Raw genomic sequence first — 20827 nt, forward strand, 5'->3', positions numbered from 1 at the left:
TACGTTGTCACATAAACTTAACTATCACTAATCTGTTTTATAAACAAGAATACTCAAAACAGATTATCTCGCTTTCATAGCCAAGCACTCTGCTAAATATTGAAGTCCCATCTTGCTCAGGGTTGGTTTTAAATCATTGCATTAGTGAGACCCAAATACAGACAAAATTACCCTTGAAAATACCTTAAATTGCCTATAAATTTGAGTATCCACTTTTGTATATATGGCACTTAACCTGTTTCTTTACTTATTTCTTGATAAAATATCTCGGGTACATTTAGGAGTCATGTTTTTAAATTGCTTTTGTTTAGCCCTTGGTGTGTAATTGAATCTAAGTTACACATGCATATGGATGAGACCCTTTTGTAGTGTTTTAATGATACTAAGCTCAATTTAATGTCTTGTTGACCTTACTCCTGAGCTGTTGCCATTTAGAAACTATTAGCACATCAAAACTTGCTAATTGTTGCAAAACATCTGCTTGTTGCTGGAGCTTAGTCAGAGTTAATACTAAGAGGAAGCTGAGTTTAACTAGTGTTAGATAAAAATCTATTGCACTTATAATAAAAAGTACTCAGTGAAATGTTGTCAAGCATGCGTAGCCACCTTATTTTGTAATCTCAGTGTACCTAATTCCAGAAATGTTTTTCTATGCATTATTTAAGTATACTGAATTTCTAGAATTTGAAAGCACATTGAAATTGGTTCAGTGCATAGAAAATTCTGAATAGTAGGTATGTAAGCGCTTTTTTGTTTCTTGCTATTTCTAGAATATTTGCTTTTAGTAAAGCTGGGTGTTTGTGATAAGTGGCAACAGAACACTGGCCATGCCTCAGAGGACAGAGACTGGGAGTTTGTGTTCTCACTCAATGCTGGCATCATCCCAGGGGTGAGAAACTTCCTGGTCTGGTTCATTATATGATTTTTTATGTCATGAGTTAGGATAGGTGGGTGATTTCTAGATTAGGACACACACTTACTGCTCTCTCTCTCTGAATTCCTGTACCATATAAATGAGCACTTCACTGTTACCTCCCCTTTGTTTCTACTTTCTGATTATTTTCTAGAAATGGGATTTCTTGGTTGAAATATATGAACAGTTTTAGACTTATTTTTGTATCATTCATGTCTACCTCTCATACCCATTCACTGTTATTAAATTTTGGTACATATTTTCACATAGTCTCTCTTTCTAATCTCTCTCAATCTCTCTCTCTCTCTAACACACACACACACACACACACACACACACACGCAAATTTTCTTACTTTTGAAAGTAAGCTGCATCTAAAAGCGTCACCCCTCAATAACTCAGTATTTGGCTGCAAATGATGACATTCTCCTCTATAAATTTCCATAGTAATACCTAATTAAGTCACACATTTCTAAAAGATTCTCATTGTCATCTTTTCTCAAACTTTTTTCTACCTGAACAGTGCCTCAGTTAGCCAATCTAATTTACCTGCCTCCCTCCCCACACATACTTTCCTTAGGGCCCAAATTTTAATTCCATCTCTCTTCTGTGAAACTTTCATTGACAACCCTGGTTCTCATCGATTCTCTAGTGCACTTGTGCTCTTGGAATGCTAACTTATATGTACCAGTCACTCATGTAGCTCTGCTTATTATTTGTTCTCTATTTTCAGCTACTTTACATAAATATCTCTTATCTTCATAGTGATAATTTTTGTCTCCCAAACTTCAATTATTGATTTACCACTTTCTCAAGTTCTATCACATTCCTTGCCATCAATATTATATACTTACTTGTGAAAAATTAGCTAGTTAACCAAATAAATAAATGCATGTATAAATAATTACCTGCATTAGCTTTTTTCTGACCAATCTGGAGGATTCTGGGTTTCATGTGAGGTATTAGTTTCCAAAGACTGCTAAAACAAATTGCAACAAACTTGGTTTAAGATTTATTCTCTCAAAATTCTGGAGGCCAGAAGTCCTAAATCAATGTCTCAGTCTATCAGGGAGTGCTAGAGAATAATCTATTCCTTGCCTCTTCCAGTTTTTAGCATTCCTTTGCTTGTGACTCTGTCATTCCCAATGTCTGCCTGTGTCTTCATATTCTTTCTCTTTTTGTCTCTGTGTGTCTCTTACTAAGACACTAGTCATTTGATTTTGCCCCCAACCCAAAAAGTCCATGATGACTCTGTCAAGATCCTTATCTTAATCATATCTGCGAAGACCTCTTTTCCAAACAAGCTAATATTTGTGGATCTAGGGGCCACCATAATTTGTTACATACATTTTTCTAATATATATTAAAATAAATACCTAATCACTCAAATAAAATAACTGTATCCATGTATACCCCAAAACAATCTTAGATGCTTTGAAAAAGAAAAATTATTTCATGTTACTATTTTTTATATCTTCCATAATTTTGTGTCAGGTACTAATAGTTCCATATTTTCATGCTAGATACTATGCAAATACCTAATGAATGACTATATGAGCACATATACATGCATACATGTGTACATACATGCATGTGTACTTTTTGGGTTTGTTTTTATTTTTTTTGAAATAGGGTCCTGCTGTGCAGCCCAGGCTGGCATCAAATTTCTGATTCTCCTGTATCAGGGTCCTGAGTGCTGGAATTACTGGCATGTACCACAATGACTAGCTCATAGTTTATACAAGATGAATTGTTTTGTCCTTCAGTGCTTTATTTCTTAATGTTATTGAGATAGTGGTGATATAAGATTCAAAAATCCTCTAGGGTTAGATTAAATCTAACTTTTTAATAATAACCCATCCACTACTTTTTTCTCTGATATTCAAGCACATCTTGTCCTTATTGGAAAAGAATTAGATTTCAGAAGGCTAAACTGACTTTTGACCGAAATAATGAAAATGTATAATATATGTGTGTATGCACACTCATGTGCATCCAGGCATGAAAATGATTAGTCTAAACCCAGAGCAAAACTAAAAGAGACCCATGTGTAAAAACAGCTTTTATCTTTCTGTTAGGGAGGAGTCTGGGCTTTATCTTGTTACTATGACAACACTCCTTCCTCTCCTTTCCACCTACTGTGCTGTCTGAAATATTTTGTTCTTTCATTTTCTTTCTAGTCTTGCCTTCCCAGCTTCAAGCTCTACATCAGAGCTGTTTCAAATGAATGAAAAGTGAAAACTCTGTTTTTAACAGTTTATTTCCCTTACCCTCCCTTACCTAAGGCTATCTTCATCAAATGCTCAAGAGCTTAATTATTTATAAAATTGACCTCTTTTTCTAGAGATTTCTTTGTAGAATTGGGGGGGTCGTAAGTGCCTTTCTACAGAGCTTTAAATTTTTGCTATAAAAAAGTGGTTTAAAATTTTGATTAAGATTCTTTATATTTGAGGAGGGTGACCCCTGAAATTAAAGCTTTTTTCCAACCCACTCCTTAGTTTCCTTATTTTTTCCATGCACAACTTCATAGACTCAGAAATCCTAGGAAGCTTCAGTTTCAAGTTTTAACATAGCACATGGGGAAAATAGCTGTTCTGTTTCTTTGAAGAGTAATAATTGTTGACTAGAGAACACTTAAAGCCTAAAGCCACCCCACAATATAGAAGATGAAAAAAAGGTGACTTAAGGGCTAAGCCTAGTCAGGCATGTCTACAATCCCAGCTACCCAGGAGGTGGAGATTGGGAAAATTGTAGTTCAAGACTAGCCTAGGCAAAAAGTTAGTGAGACCCAGTCTCAACAAATAAGCTGGGTATAATGATTTATGCCTGTAATACTAGCTATGTGGGAGGCATAGATATACCAAAATACTAGGGCTGAAAAGGAATTCACTCCTTAACATTACTCTTCTTCATAACCTTCAAGTACATTATGCTCTGTTAAAGACAGTGTAAAACAGATAGGTTTTTTTTCACTATAGGGATCATTATACTCAAAATATAGAAAAATCATACTGCATACATGTAAGGATTCTTGTTTAAATTATTATGATTATATTTAAAAAGAGAATCTTCAGCGCACATAAATAAAATTATTCCCTACTATGTGAATATAGAATGCTGTCTTTAGGTCACAAAGCAAAGAGCAGTCAGATCAATCTGGAGAACTGCTTTTGAGTATAGTCTGTTTCCTTAAGAGAGCTTGTTTGCAGAAGACAGCATTGAAATCCAGAACATACTTGCTATAGGCTGGATTCACTTAGATACAATAAGCATAGTGAAAGTGAAATTTACAGAAGGAAAAATGTGGTATGTCTTGAGGAAGTTACTACTATTAAAACACTAAAATCCAAACAACTAGCTGTCTTAAATTTCTTTCAAAGCCATGTGATGATGGCAGGAGAGAGGAGTGATTGAAGCCCTGTTGGAGACAGGGTTTGGGTTAAGATTGACAGGCAAGAAGGCAGGGTTAGTCTACCAAAGGACAACAATAACAATGATCTATATATTTGTCAGTTTCTATACATTCATCAGTGAGTTTCCCTTTTGGATTATTTTTGGCAGTACTGCGGTTTGAACTCATGGCCTCACACTTGCTAGGCAGGCACTCTACCACTTGAGCCACTCTGTTAGCCCTCTATTTTGGATATTCCTCACTAATATGTTTTCAGTAAAATGAATAACCATAGGTCAAATACCAGCTAAGCACAAGGTCTTGTGCTAACACCATTATTATAGGCAGCACTCAGCATCTTGGAAATGGGAATAAAGTTGCCAAAGTTATCTCTACTTATTAAAGATTCAGAGTTTCAACATCCTTAGGGTTCTGGCCCTAAACCAGAAAGTTCCTAAAAATTAAGCTAGGTTCTTTTGAAATATATATTGACATTTGTGTCAGTTTTTTTATTTGTACATTCTTATAGAAAATAATGTTACACATGACCAATTCTTATGCTTTCTGTTGTTATTCTGCTTTCAGTGTTATTGAAAGTCATGATAGACTGTGGAAACAGGGTACCCTTCCTCTTCTTTCTTCTTCCTTAGATATTCCGTGGATTCTGCCACTTTAATCTGAGAATGTAGCTAGTTGAACAAAGAGACAAGTGGGAAATGTAGGAAAAATAATAAAAGCTTAAATTGACTTGTGGGATTCAGAGGACAGAGATTTTTAGGTTTGGTAAAGCTATTCTTGACAACTTCATCTCCATACTCCTTCCCCTCACTCCGTACTTGCCCCTGCCAACAGAATTCTACTGCTCCTCCTTCCTAGATGGGTTGAATCCACCCTTGAGGAATGGATTACATTAGAAGTATGTGAAACAATGGGACAAATCATAGAAACCATGTTCTGAAGCAGAAGAGTGAAGCAATGTTTGGACAAAGAAGACCTAAGTTTGGATGGTGGCTTTCAAGTCAAAGAAGCCAATAGTGTCTCAGCATAGCAAAGGGGAAAAAGCAGGTGGCAATCTGGCTAAACTCTGAAGATAAAGCATAGAAGTGTTTTTGGTGCCTTTACTCATAACCAGCATGCTATGAGGGTTTCGTAAATGAAGTCAAATTAGAAGACGCTACCTGCCCATGCTCTTCATCCATCTCTGAAGAAGGCCCTTATGGTCTCTCACCCAAATTAAAAGATTTAGTCGTGACCACAATATCATTACCACACCTTAAATTTAACAATAATTCCCCAATATCATTGTATATGCAGTCAATATTCAAGTTTCTTCAAATGTCTCATATATGTAACACCAACATTTTTCTGCTTGCTTCCTGTTTATTCTCTTTGAATCTAGTCTTACTCCTCTTTCACCCTCCCTTCACTGAGGAGCTAGTGAAATCTCATAGAAACAGTTCTGTTCATGTCACTCCAGTCTTCCAAACAATTATCATCTTCTATTACCCAACCTTTCCTTGAGCTCCACCTTTCCTTACCTTCCAAATGTATAACTAAAGGATGCCTCTATTTTATACACAGTATGCATTCTTGAACAGCTCTCATAGTTTAAAATGCCTACAACTCAAATGTCATGCTGATAGAGAATGTTTTTTGGCTAAACTGATACCATCACCTCTAAGGACATCTTCAGGATCCAGAGTATTATTTTTAATTTATTTTAACTGACACATTAAAACATAAAATTGTACATATTAATGGGGTGCCACATAATATTTGAATACATGTGTACACTGAGTAGTGTTCAAATTAAGTTAAACATATTCATTTCCTAAAACATTTATCATTTTTATGGTAAAAATCCTTTCTTCTAATTTTTTAAAGATATAGTACATTATTTTCATCTATAGTCACCATACTGTACCCCAGAGTTCCTTGCCCCTATCTGACCATAACTTAGTACCCGTTGGTCAACCTTTTCCTATCCCTCTTCCTGCCACTGTCCCCAGCCTCTGGTAGAAACCATTCTACTCTCAACTTCCATGAGTTCAGCTTTTTTTTTTTTTTACATTCTGCAAGTAGGTGAGATCATGTGATTCATGTCTTTCTGTGTCTGACTCATTTCACTTAGCATAATGTTCTTCAGTTCCATCCATGTTGTTGTAAATGACAGGATTTTCTTTTTGGGTATGAATAATCCATTAAGTATGTGTATCACATTTTCTTTATTTATTCTTCAGTTGCTAGACACTTAGATTTCTTCCTTTCTTGGTTATTGTTAATAGTGCTGCAATGAATGTAGGAACACAGATGTCTCTTCAATGTACTGGTTTCATTTCATTTGGATATATATCTGGTATGGGCATCGTGGTGTTTTAAGATAGGGTCTCACTATTTACCTAGTCCAGGCTGGCCTTGTACTTATGACCCCCCTGCCCAGCCTCCTGAGTTATGGGATTACAGTTGTAGAATGTTTCTTAAACATTCTACAATTTAGAAGTTGTATAGTTCAATTTTGCATACAATGCAGCTAATTCTGCCATATCATTATTCCCTAAGCATATTGTCTGCTGTTATATCTCTGTAGACAGAAATATCTTTCTTACCTCTTCTCTGCTTAGAGAAATCCTATTAATTTTGTAAGACCTATCTAAAATGTTACTTCCTCCTTGAAGCATTTCCTGTCTAGATAGAATAAATCATTCCACTTTTGTTTGTCAATGCTGGGAATGGAACCCAAGGCCTTGCACATGGTAGGCAAGAGCTCTACCACTGAGTGACACCCCAACCCCTTTGTTTTTTCTAAAACACCTGATTTGTTTGTCACTTCACTTATTATGGTATGACTTGTAGTCTTCTCATATTATTCTATCATTATAGGGAGTATGTTAGTTATACATTTCTTAGCTATACCTTATTGATGTGTACTGTCCCTGGGCTTGGCACAGTGCTTATGGTGGATGCTCAGAGTATTGACTTTTGCAGGGTTATTGTGAAAATTAAATGAAACGTTTTTTATCAACTGACTGATACAGTACCAGTACTTTACTGGTGCTTAGTAACATTTCTCTTCCTTTTTCTTAGTGTACTCCTGCCTCATTCCTCCCAAAGTCATGCATTTTTTCCCTGAGAAGAGAATAGAGATTTCCTTCTTTCTTTGCTCACATGCCTCTTTAGGGCACTAAGAGTGGCTATTTTGCATCTCTCATTTATTCATTTATTTTAGGTCACTGATCCTGTTCAAATCAGAGATCACCCTGTGACAGCTGATAGAAGTAACATGACATCTCCACCACTCTTGGATGCCAGCTCCATGGAGAATCCAGCCCTATTTAATGATATCAAGATTGAGCCCCCAGAAGAACTTCTGGCTAATGATTTCAGCCTGCCACAGGTGGAACCAGTTGACCTTTCATTTCATAAACCCAAGGCTCCTCTCCAGCCAGCTAGCATGTTGCAAGCTCCAGTACGCCCTCCCAAGCCACACTCTGCTCCCCAGACCCTTGTTGTGTCTACTTCAACATCTGATACAAGCACTTCAGCAAGCATCCCTACTGTTCTGACTCCAGGCTCTATACTGGCCTCCTCTCAGGGGACTGGTGGCCAGCCAATCTTACATGTGATTCACACCATCCCCTCAGTCAGTCTGCCAAATAAAATGGGTGGACTCAAGACGATCCCATTGGTGGTGCAGTCTCTGCCCATGGTGTATACCAGTTTGCCTGCAGATGGGAGCCCTTCAGCCATTACAGTCCCACTCATTGGAGGAGATGGCAAAAATGCTGGATCAGGTGAGCATCAACATTTCCCCTTTCCTCAATGTCCCTCCATCCTCCATCTATTCTCTCTCTCTCTCTCTGTCTCTCTCTGTCTCTCTCTCTCTCTCTCTCTCTCTCTCTGTCTCTCTCTCGGCAGTACTGGGGTTCTGAACTTAGGGCTTCACATTAGCTAAGCAACTACTCTACTGCTTGACCACACCTCCAGCCCCTTTTACTCAGGTTATTTTGGAGATAGGTTCTTGCTTTTTGCCCAGGCCAGGCTGGACCACAATTCTCCTATTTTTGGATTACCACTGTGGCTAGGATTACTAGCATGAATCACCAAAACAAGCTTTTCTCTATTGAGATGGAGTCTTGCAAACTTTTTTTGCCCAGGTTGGCCTGGAATCACTATCCTCCTGATAGTTTAGACTGACAGGCATGTACCACTGTGCCCAGCTATTCGTTGAGATGGGGTCTCAAGAACTTTTCCTTGGGCTGGCCTCGAGCCATGATCCTCCCAATTTCAGCCTCCCAAGTAGCTAGGATTACATGTATGCTCCACAAGCTCCTGGCCCCATTTTACATTTTTTATTGCTTGTATCACAAGTATATGGACAGTATTCTCAATTGAGTTATAAATTCCTCAAGAATAAGACTATCTTTTTTTGTGTGTAGCTTCTCCAGAGAACCCTAACAAAATGCTACATGCCAGTTGTCTCAAAACAGATAATTAGATAAACAAACAACCTTGGAAATTTATCTAGGCAGGTGCTCTACCACTTGAGCCACTCCTCTAGCCATTGAAAATTTATCTAGGAGAGAATTCATATGTTGTGATCTTTCCTTTTAACTTAGTTGTTAAAAGTATGTTCAGAATTTAGAAAGGTATAAACTAAGCCTGTCTTCTACCATTTTTCCCAACAGCCCAGTTCCTCCCTCAGAGATACATCTATTTTAATTTGTAATTAGGAATGATCAAAGAAAATTATATTGCCTCTGACTGGTTCAAGATATTTAGCTTCACCACATCTGCAGTATTATAATCAATTTTGATTGTTGTATATTAGGAAAGACATTGAGAAACTGGAGTACAATAAGAGGAGAGAATCCAGGATGAGAAAAAGAAATCAAACCTGTGTCAAATGAGGGGCTGATAATGTTTAGCATGAATTTAAAAAGGCCAAAGGGGAGATATGTGGGTAGAAACTACTAAGAACCAGATTTCAGCTTATTATAATAAAGAATTTCCTGAGTCCGCTACCTTTGAAATTCAATGCCCTGCAATCATTCCATCACTAAATGTAGGAGGATGAAAAACGACATACAAAGCACCAAGTTGCTGGCACTCTGCAGTGATCTTTTGAATAAAAATATCATTATAAGGTAGTGATTTATTGGGGGAATGTAAGTTTTCACAACAGTCTTGTTTTTTGAGATATATCAATTTCTACATAAAAAGAATATCAAAAATAATAAAGGGAAACAAACAAAAAATAAATAAAATTTCATGTGGGAAAGTTTGCTGAGATAAGGCAGTAAAAGAGATGGTTTGAAGGAACTTTGAAAGCCCCACACCCTTGTCTGTAATGTTCATCAATTCATCAGAGCCACACTAAATAAGTAAAGTAAACTTTAAGAGTGTTCAATATAGTTTCAATCTGTGGACATTAGCTTAGTGGCCTCCAGAATGAGGTACTTAAACATTAGGCGGGGCACATAAAACAATTGGAGTGCTAATACAAAGCAACAAATTTATATTTCTTACCCTTTATATGTTGCTTTTTATTTTTTCCAAATGTTCACAAACTTTTAAGATACTAGTACATTTATATCACACACATATGTACACAAACATACTGAGATGCATGCCTAAAACTTTTTAGTGAATGATACTCAATTGAAGTTTAGAGATAACTGTACTAGCTAAATACCCTCTCTCCTTATACCCACTCTTAAGTTTCTTCTATATAGAAAATTTGAAGCTCTCACTGGATCCAGGAGTCTGCTCACCACCTGATTGGGTTATTTTTAGGAGTTAGAACATCAGTGATTGATATTAAGGAATATTTGAGGGCTTTCCCCAACATAGGTGGAAAGAAGAATGCTAATATTTGTCTAGGTACATGATTCATCTCATTGGCTCATTTCAATTTAGGAGCACAATGTCCAAAGGAGATAGTCTAACCTCTGGAAAAATACCAAATATTATGTTCGAACAGCCAGGGAACTATTCAGAGTTCAGTTCAACAAACACACATTGAACCTGAATTTTTACCAAACTCTTTCCTGAGAGCTGGAAATAGCGAGATGATTCATACTCAGATCCTGTCATAGGGAAAATCACATTCTAGTGGTACCAGAACAGTCCTTACCACCCTTCCTTCAAAGATATCTCTGTTCCTGGCTATGTTAAAAATTAAAAAATGATTGCAGAGGTACATACACTCTGGCCCACACTCCTCCCTTTATTTGCTTTTAGTGAAAATTGACCCCACCTCCATGTCTCCACTGGAGATTCCAAGTGACAGTGAGGAGAGTGCAATTGAGAGTGGATCCTCAGCCTTACAGAGTCTGCAAGGATTGCAACAAGAGTGAGTACTTTTTTTCTTTATTTCAAGTCTGTGTGTGTTTGTGTTTGTTTGTGTGCATGTGTAGAGGTGGAACTAATTATCAGGCACAACAATAAAAATTTGAAGACAACAAAATATAAATGAAATGCCTTCTCAGAAGGTATGTAAGTTTAGGTGGACATGTGTATGTACATATATGTTATGGTAGAGCTATGTTCTAATTGCAAATTGCACATCATCAAAAAACCCTTCAAATTTTCCATAAATTACAGTTGTATACTCTGTGTGTATAAATTTAAAACAGCCTGGTCTTGCAGTGTTGAAACTAATTGGAAGTAGTTGGCTTTTGTTTAGCAGCCATGTTGTGTGGAAAAAATGCATTTCCTTAAGCACAAGAATGACACTGAAGTGAAATGCTCATATTCTTTGGGAACACAACTACCCAAGGAAACATTACCATCTACTGTGCTTTCTCAAGGACCTACACTTACTGATCAGAAGACCTAGTTGAGAGGATTGCTTCCATTGTTCCAGTTGTTTCTTCTCTTGGGGAACTAGCATTAAACTTGTATAAATTAAAAGCTGGTATGAGATGGCACCACTGTATGCAAGCCTATTCTTTAGCCTCCACTTTAAAGTCATTCTTTGGCTTTATCTCTCTTTCTTTGCTCAGACCAGCAACAATGGCCCAAATACAGGGAGAAGAGTCACTTGACTTGAAGAGAAGACGGATTCACCAATGTGACTTTGCAGGATGCAGCAAAGTGTACACCAAAAGCTCTCACCTGAAAGCTCACCGCAGAATCCATACAGGTCTGCCCACCCTTATCCCACCTTCACCACACACATATACATACACACAGAATCTCTGAGAGTTAGGAAGGGAAGGAGGTCTTGAGATGAAGACTGATTCATTTATACTCATGGACACAGGCCCCATTCATGGTTTTTATCCTTTTCCAAGGCAACTTTTATAAAAGTAGCTTAACAAAACACGAAGCCTGGTGTCTTCTGAGTAGTCATCATTTCTAATGAGTGCCTGTAGATCTTTCTAATTGGGAAGCCATAACACTGAAGCAATGATTAAGATAGCTAAGACATTACTTCCTCCATTACTACTAAAGTCCCACAGGTTTTACAGAGCATAGAAAAAGTACAAATGCAATTTAAATTAAGTGAAATTAAAGCAGATTTTTGGATCTCAGCACCATTAACATATAATATACCTTTGTTTACATTAGAGGAAAGATGCACATAAGTAAGTGAAGCTGTGAGGATTGTGTCAAACTCTAGGGCACATGCTGTATTTAAAGGAGGAGAGCAGCTACCTAACTCCAGCTAAACATTAGAAAATCTCCTAGTTTTTAAAGAACAGAAAAGCGAGGTTTTAAATGTGAAATATCTTAGATTTTGAAAGTTAGCATCTAGTTCAAAACGCTTTATAATGCCAGGAATTCAAAGAAACCTGTCTAGAAGCCAGATGAAGCTTATCTATCAGTCATCAATTTGTGCCCTTTGCTGTGGCAACTCCCCCTGGTGATCTCCAGATTAGAACTGGGATTTAGATACCTTGTACAAGGAAGAGACCTTTCTTTCTTGCAAACATCTCCTGTGTTACGTTTGCTGTGTTAGGATTCACATAGCAGAATCCAGAGCCCTAGTGGGTATGCCTTGCAGTTATGAATAGATGACTGATTTCCAAGCTGCATTGTCACAACATTCTCTTGACACAACTCTTTGTTATTAGTTTTTTTGTTTCCTTCTCCTCCAGGCAAGTGGATGTCAAGTCCGCTGACTATATGTGTTATTTAATATTTAAAACTAAATTATCAATATGAAAAAACAGAAAAGTTCACTGGACTTTCATGTACCCTTCACCCAACTTCAAGAATTATATTAATACATGGCCAATTTTGTTTCTTTGATACTCCCACTGGTGTCCCACTCAGCATTCTATTATTTTGAAGAAAATTCTAAGCATCAGCCTGAGGATTTTCATCTGTTTGCTTTTTTGTTTATATTCTTTTTTTTTTCTTGCAGTACTGGAGTTTGAACTCAAGGCCTCAAGCTTTCAGTTTTGTTGAAATGTAAACCAGATCATATAACTTCTTCTTCTTAAAATACTTGAATGACTTCCCATCATACTCTGGATGAAATCTGAAAGTCCTTACAATATCCTAAAAGGACCTGTGTGATGTGGCCTCTAATTACTTTCATCTCATGACACTTATTATCCTTCAGATCTCAGTTTAAATGTCTTCTGCCCAAGAGAGTATTCTGCAAGCCTACCTTAAGCAGTTCCTTCTCCCAATTTTCTATGTAAGAACACTATTTAATTCCTTGATAGGAAGAGTTTTTAAGTTTGGGTACGAACTTCATTAGGTGCCAGCTATGCATAAAACTTGAGAGAAAAGTGTTCTTATGTGGGCAGAGTACAAAATCTGCAAGATGGGGAATAAGTTTGCCTTGTTTTAATAACTGACAAAAGTCCAGCATAGCTAGGGCATATTGAGTTCATGGTGGTGGATGAGGGAAGCATTGAGGTGGAGGAGTAGAAGTAGAAAGACAATGAAGAGGCTAATGTGTGGTCAATTCAAAAAAATGATGACAGTCTGACTATAATGTTGTTCAGTGTAGGTAGAAGAGAAGGAAGTATATTGATAATTGAGGGGACTCTGATGGCTCTCACGTTTCTGTTTTGGCTGCTAGATAGATGGAAGTGCCATTTATAGAGATGAAGAGTTTGCTAACAATCATATTGCTAGGAAATGGAAAACATTCCTTGGAATGAAATCATGTTATAAAATCTAGGTATAATTTTCTCCATTGTTGATATTCTATAGGTTCCTTGAGACTACAGCAGTTGCATGTTCATTGTCCTTCAAAGCTTGAAGTTCATTGATAGGGATCCTAGAAAGTGATATTCCTGGTTTTGGTAGATATTCTTTTAGCAGCTAACCATGAGATTCTTAACTTATCTGGAATACCTTTCTATTATGCAATGTAGTCCTTCATTTCCTTTAAACAGGAAATACAGATACAATAGTTCCCATTAAACAATACCAGTTGTTTTTATAATGACCTCACCCATTCACCCAGGCTCAAAATATATCACTGATTCTTTTTGTGAATAGGAAGACACTGAATAAGCCATTGATTCTTCATATTCTTTTATGCCCTTAGTTTCTAAAGTTCTATTATTTCTTTCTTATTTTGAATAGCTCTTTTATTGGAGGATGTAAATGTAATGCCCAAGAGCATGTATACTAAAACAGCACTGTTGGATTTAACATCTCAGTCTACTACTAATTGCTGAAAGTTATTTCACCTCTCTTTACCTCTGATTGCTTATGTGGGAACAATAATAGTGTAAAATACTTAGAATAGTATCTGGCATACAGTAAACAATAAATGTTAGCTATTATTAGTATTAATTCATATTACAGGACATATTGTCTTTTATAAAAGTTAACTCATATTAATTATAAAAATTAATAGGTTTAATTGTGACATTTTTATACATGCATATATCATACTCTAATCAATTCTATCCTCCATACTACCCATTCCTATCCTCCTCTTTCTCCTCTCCTTCCAGTGTCCTTCCCCTACCCTAGTAATCCCTCTTCTACTTTCAGTTCAGATAAGTTGATGTAGGTCATGGGGTATATCATATGAAGAGTTTGTTTAATGAAAATAAAAACTAGCTGATTTTGAAATATGAAGATGGATTTCTTTGCTCAGTTCCTAGTTTGTGTGCTCTAGCAATGAGCCCTGATCACCACAGGGTGTCACTACTTTACAGATCAGATTTTCTTCAACTGGACATAGTAAAGAGGAATTCTCAGGAGAAAGTCTTGAGGCATCACAACAAAATATATACGTAGCAATGTGATAGTTGGGAGGTTTGGAGATTTTATAAAATTATGCAGAACAAAAGATGAAAATATCACTTATGTACTCCCCATACCCTCTGAAATCTCATTCTCCTTCAATAATTTTCTGTGTAGTCTTCTAATCTTTACTCTCTGTTATGTGTGTGTGTGTGTGTGTGTGTGTGTGTGTGTGAGTGAAGAGTCATTTGGTAACTTTATTTCTCATTTGGTAACATTTCATTGACTCTTTTGCCTCAATTTACTTAGTTTTACCTAATTCTTCTTAGCAATCAGTGTGGCAATTTGTGAATATTGAAATGGTCAGTAACTGACATACTTAATCATCAAGATAGTTGCCTATGTGTGGTCCAAACCTGTGATTCAAGCTGAAAGTTGTAAAACAGGACATGCAAACCAGATTGCCACCAGAATTTAAAGCAGCAAAAATTTAAATGCCTTGGAATTTTATAAGAAAGTAGGGATGCAAGAGCTAGAAAAAGAGAGACTGTTAATATACCAATGTGATTTGTGTCTGACTTATTGGTTTTGTCCTTTTTTTTCTTTGACTATTTTTTATTAGCATACATTAATAGTATAAAGGGGTTTCATTGTGAGAATTTCATAGATGTATACTTGAAAAAGTTCACCACTTCTATTATGTTCCATTAACTCCCACTTTTCTGTCTATCAATCTATCAATTTTACATATGAGCTAAAACATAGTATTTGACTTTCTGAGCTTGGCTTATCTTGCTCAACATTATGATCTCTATTTCCATCCATTTTCCTCCAAATGACATAATTTCATTATTCTTTATCAATTCATCATCGTTAAGCACCAAGGCTGATTCCGTAGCTTAGCTACTGTGAATAGTGCTACTATATAATGGAAGTGCAGGTATCTCCCTTATATGGTGATCTACACTCCTCCATATGTATGCTCAACAGTGGTAAGACATGGTCATAAAATAGCTCTATTTTTAGTTTTTTTGAATGAAACTCCATACTGATTTCCATAGTGGTTATACTAGTTTACATTCCTACCAACAGTGTATTATGGTTCCTTCCCACCCTCTTCATGCTCGTCAGCACTAGTTGCTTGTTTTCATGATGATTGCTAATCTGACAAGATGGAATCTTATTTTAATTCTGATTTGCATTTCTTTTATGGCTAAGGATGTTGAGCATTTCTTCATGAATTAATTGGCCACTTGTACTTCTCCTGAGAACTCTCTGTTCAGTTAATTTGCCCATTTATGAACTGGATTATTTGTTCTTTTGTTGTTTAATTTTTTTAGCTCTTTGTATATTGTAGGTATTAATCCTTTATCCAGTGACTAGCTGGTAAACATTTTCTCCCATTCTGTGGAATGTCTCCAGATTCTAGTAATTGTTTCTTTGATGTGCAGAAGCTCTTTTATTTGATGTGGTCCTATTTGTCCACATTACCATTTCTTCCTATTCAGAAAATAATTAGCTATGCCTATATCTTACAGTGTTTTACCTATGCTCTCTAGTAGTAGTTTCAAGATCTCAGGCCTTACCTTATGATTTTGATCCATTTTGTTTTTTTAAAAATTTTTTTTGATGGTTCTGGTTTGAGCCACTCTACCAGCCATGATCCCTTTTGAATTGATGTTTGTACAGAGTGAGAGTTAGGGGTCTAGTTTCAGTATTCTGCATGTAGATAACCAGTTTTCCCAGCAACATTTGTTTAAAAGGTTGTCTTTTCCCCAATGTATATTTTTGGCTCCTTTGTCCAAAATCAGATGAATGTACCTGTGTGAGGTTATTTATGGGTCTTCTATTCTGTTTCATTGGTCTTTATATATATATATGTGTTTTGTGCCATACCATTTTGTTTTTGTTACTATGACTCTAGTATAATTTGAAGTGGGAGAGAGGATACCCTTGTCTCATTCCTGACTTTAAACAAAGTGATTTCAGTTTTTCCCATTTAGTATGATGTTGGCTAGAGGTTTGTCATATACAACTTTTACTATGTTGAGGTATGTTCTTTCTATTCCTAGTTGCAGCAGAGTTTTTATCATGAAAGGATGCTGAGTGTTTGCATTTATTGTGATGATCATGTGATTTTTGTTCTTGATTTTGTTTATGTGCTATATTATGTTTATTGATTTATGTATGCTGCTGCATCCACTTGATGGTTTTTAATGTGTTGTTGAATTTGGTTTGCAAGTATCTTATTGAGAAGTTTTGCATCTACATTCATCAAAGATATTGGTTTATAATTTTTTGCTGTGTCCTTGTCTGGTTTTGATATAAGGATAATACTGGCATCATAGAATGAGTTTGCAACATTCCATTCCTTTCTGTTTCATGAAATTGTTTGATGAGCATTGGTGTTAGTTCTTCTTTAAAGATCTGGTAGAATTTGGCAGTGAATCCTTCTGGTCCAGGGCTCTACTTTGTTGGAGACTCTTTATTATTATTTCAATATCACTGCTTGTTATATCTTTTAAAGTGAGTTATATCCTCTTGGATTAATATTGGTAGGTCAAATGCATCTAGAAATTCATCCATTTCTTCTAAATTTTCCAGTTTCTTTGAGTGTTCCCTCATGATTCTCTGTATTTCATTGGTATTTGTTGTGATATTCCCTTTTTCACCTCTGATTTTATTAATTTGGGTCTTTTCCCTTCTTTTAATCAGTTTGGATAAGGGTTCATCAATGTTACTTGTCTTTTCAAAGGACAAATTTTTGTTTCATTGATTCTTTGTATTTTTTTTCTTTTTGCAGTACTGGCGTTTGAACTTAGGGTTTAATGCTTGCTAGGCAGGCACTCCACCACTTGAGCCATTCCTAAAGCCCTGTGTTGTTTGATAGTCTCCATTTCATTAATTTCTTCTCTAAACTTTATTATTTCTTTCCACCTAATTTGTGGTTTGGCTTGTTTTTCTTTTCTAAGAACTTGAGATACATTGTTAGGCTACTTATTTGTGATCTCTCTTTTTTTAAAACATAGGAAATCATAGCTATAAGCTTTCCTCTCAGTACTGCTTTAAGTTGTGTTTTCATTTTCATTAGATTTGACGAAAGCTTTATTTCTCCCATATTTCTTTGATGACCCACTGGTCTTTCAACAATGTATTGCTCAGTCTCCATGTGTTTCAATATTTTCTGTAGTTTCTTTTGTTGTTGTTTTCTAGTTTTCTTCCCTTGTGGTCTTCTAGAATTCAGGGGATTATTTCAATTCCTTATATTCAGTAAGACTTGCTTTATGTCCTAAAATATGATCTATTTTGGATAAAATTCCATGGGGTGCTGGGAAGAATGTGCATTGTACAGATGTTGGGTGAAATATTCTGAAGATGCCTATTAAATCATTTTGGTCTATAGTGTCAATTATTTCTGAAGTTTCTCTGTTGATTTTTGGTCTGGATGGCCTATCCATATTAGTGAGAGCGAGGTATTGAAGTTTCCACTGTTATTATGTTCTATCTGTGCTTGTAAGTCTAGATGTGTTTGGCTAAATAAATTGGGTGCACTAATGTTTGGTGAATATATGTCAATAATTATTCTTTCCTCTTGATAGATTGTTCTCTTTATTAATATGAAGTGACCTTCTTTGTCTCTTCTGACTAATTTTGATTTGAAGTCTGTTTTATCAGATGTGAGTATAGCTACTCCTGCCTGCTTTCAGGGTCAATTTGCTTGGAAGATATTCTTCTATTCTTTTACCCTAAGTCAATGTTTGCTTTGTCAGTGAGAAGCATTTCTTGTAGGCAACAAATGGTTGGGTCTTGCATTTTAAGCCAACCTGCTAATCTCTGTCTTTTGATTGGAAAAATGAGACTATTAACATTACATTTAATATTGAATGATATGTAGTATTTATGGTTATTTTGCTATTTTTGTGATGTTTGCTTCTTTCCTAATCCTCATTTTCTAACCTACTCATCTAGTGTGACTTAGTCGTTCTTGTAATTTCCCCAATTATGTTTACACAGAAGGAGGAGGCTTCTTCTGTGTGTAGGATTCCTTTAAGTATCTTCTGCAGTGCTGACTGAGTGATCATAAATTCCTTTAGTTTTTGTTTATATCATGCATTTTAAAAAATTTCTCCTTCAATTATGAATGATAGCTTTGGTAGATACATTAATCTAGCTTGACTGTTACTTTCTTTCAGGGTTTGGAATATGACATTCCATGCCCTCTTTGCTTTTAGAGTTTCTGTTGAAAAATATGCTGTTATTCTAATGGGTTTGCCTTTATATGCGAATTGTCTCTTCTCTCTTGCAACTTTCAATATTCTTTCTTTGTTCTGTATGTTTAATGTTTTAACTATAATATGTCTAGGTGTGTTTCTTTTTGGATCATGCCTGTCTGGTGTTTTGAATTCCTCCTGTATCTGTATGGCCCTCTCTTTTTCAAAATTGGGGAACAATATTGACATTTTGTTCAATATATTTTCTATGCCATTACCTTGTATGTCTTATCTTTGTTCTATACCCATGATTTGTAGGTTTGGGGCTTTTGATAGTGTCCCAGAGGTCTTCCATGTTCCATTCAGATTTTCCTAATGTTTTCTGATTGACCTAATTCCTCTGCTTTATTTTTAACCCTGATATTCTGTTTTCATTTTCTTTTTTGAGGAGTGGTACTGAGATTTTGAACTCAAGGCTTCATGCTTGCAAATCAGGCACTCTCACATTTGAGCCACACCTCCAGTCCATTTTGCTCTGATTATTTTAGATATTGTGTCTTGTGAACTATTTGCCTGGTCTGGTCTCAAACTGTGATCCTCCTGATTTCAGCCTCCCAAGGATTACAGGCATGAACCACTGGTGCCCATTTCTGACACCCTATTTTCAAATTGTTCTATTAGTAAGATACTCAGTTGAGGTTTTTTTTTTTTGAGCTTTTCATTTCTAGGATTTCAATTTGAAATTTTTCAGGATTTCTATACCTGAAATTATTGAAATTCCTCCATATCTTGCATTGTCTTCCTTATTTCATTCAGCTGTTTATTTGAATTCTCTTTGAGTTCTTTGAGCTGTTTATTTGTATCCTCTTTGAATTCATTCAGATGCTTATACATGTCCTTTTTAATTTCATTGTTCTTTTGAGTTCATTGTTTGAAATTTCACCCACTTCACTGTCATTCAGGCCCTTTATTGTAGAATTGCTGACTTTTGGAGGAGACACATCTTATTTTTTCATATTATTTGTGTTTCTGTTGATATTTACTTGTCTGAGGCAAAATCATTGATTGGAAGTTTTAATCACCTATAATCTTCCAATTTAAATTGTCTCAATGAAGAGGCAGGATAGTTGTAGTGGCCAGGTTGAAGTGTTATTTTTCATCACTGGATTCAGGGGTGTGGCTCAGTAGTCAAGCATTTGCTCAGTGCTCAGGGGATCAGGCCTGATCTCTAGCACTGCTTTGATCAAAGTAAATTAGCTGAAGTCTCTTATAGAAGGGCCAGTTTTCCATTTCTGGGCTACTTTCACTTTAAGGGCTTCCTTTCTTTGTGTACTGGAAGCCACTGTTGGCTGTAGGAAACACTAGCTGTGGCATGGGCAGGTTCCCATTTGCTACTTGCTCCACATGCTTACCCCCCTCCCATGGTTTGTGTCCCCAGGGGCAGCAGGTGTCTAAGCCTCATGAAGCCTGAATGCTTCAAAGAATAGAGAGAGCAAACAGAACACTGACTTCTACACTGGCTGGGGGAGAGCTGATGGACCTATTTGCTCTAACTGCTCATAAACTGCATCTAGAAGTTTACCTCCCTTTGTAGAAGAGGAGGGTGTGGAAGTTTTGTGATTTAGAGGGTCTGCACTTAGGCCCTCAGTCCTGACTGTCAGCAAACACATGCCAGCATGCAAGTCCCAGGGGCAGGTTTTAGGACTTTCAGGCCCTGCCTGACAGTTCACCTCCATGCAGCAGGGAAGAGGCTGTGGAATTCAGAGGATCTGGGCACAGGTCTCTGACCCACCCAACAGTCAATTCATGCAGCCAAGGGGCAGGCCCTGAGGCTAAATACTAATCCAGCCTCAGGCCCAGCACTTTGTTTTTGTCCTAGCTTCAAGTGATGGGACTCCCTCCTGGCTAGGGAGGATGAGGCCTTTGACCACTGCAGCTCCCTCCCTTAAGGCTCTGCCAACAGTTCCCCACTGTTGGAACTTCTCCGTGATGCCACATAAAACTGTCCTCTTCAACCACCTCTTGTCACCATCTCCCACCCAGACTCTGTGGCAGGTTGTCCCAATACTCCCTGTTTTCAGGCCCTCTTCCCACCACTCCTCATTTTCACTTTTGTTACTGTTAACAATGTTTAGTAACTTACATGTA

The 20827-nt window shown here is 36.7% G+C and overlaps 1 protein-coding gene across 11 annotated transcripts in view; it reads left to right on the forward strand.

Annotated features, from left to right (window-relative positions):
- The window catches only part of Klf8 (KLF transcription factor 8), a 211816-nt gene that overhangs the window by 180960 nt on the left and 10029 nt on the right, over positions 1-20827 (forward strand). For 10 of the 11 annotated variants that reach the window (XM_074064270.1, XM_074064277.1, XM_074064276.1 and 7 more), the window contains 3 exons: positions 7531-8095; positions 10545-10656; positions 11309-11448. In XM_074064270.1, coding sequence (XP_073920371.1) covers positions 7531-8095; positions 10545-10656; positions 11309-11448 — 817 coding nt within the window. Of the gene's footprint in view, positions 1-7530; positions 8096-10544; positions 10661-11308; positions 11449-20827 lie in introns of those variants that run through there. The other variant, XM_074064279.1, reaches the window with a different exon arrangement.

The sequence above is a fragment of the Castor canadensis genome, chromosome X, assembly GCF_047511655.1.
Source record: "Castor canadensis chromosome X, mCasCan1.hap1v2, whole genome shotgun sequence".
Taxonomy (NCBI): domain Eukaryota; kingdom Metazoa; phylum Chordata; class Mammalia; order Rodentia; family Castoridae; genus Castor; species Castor canadensis.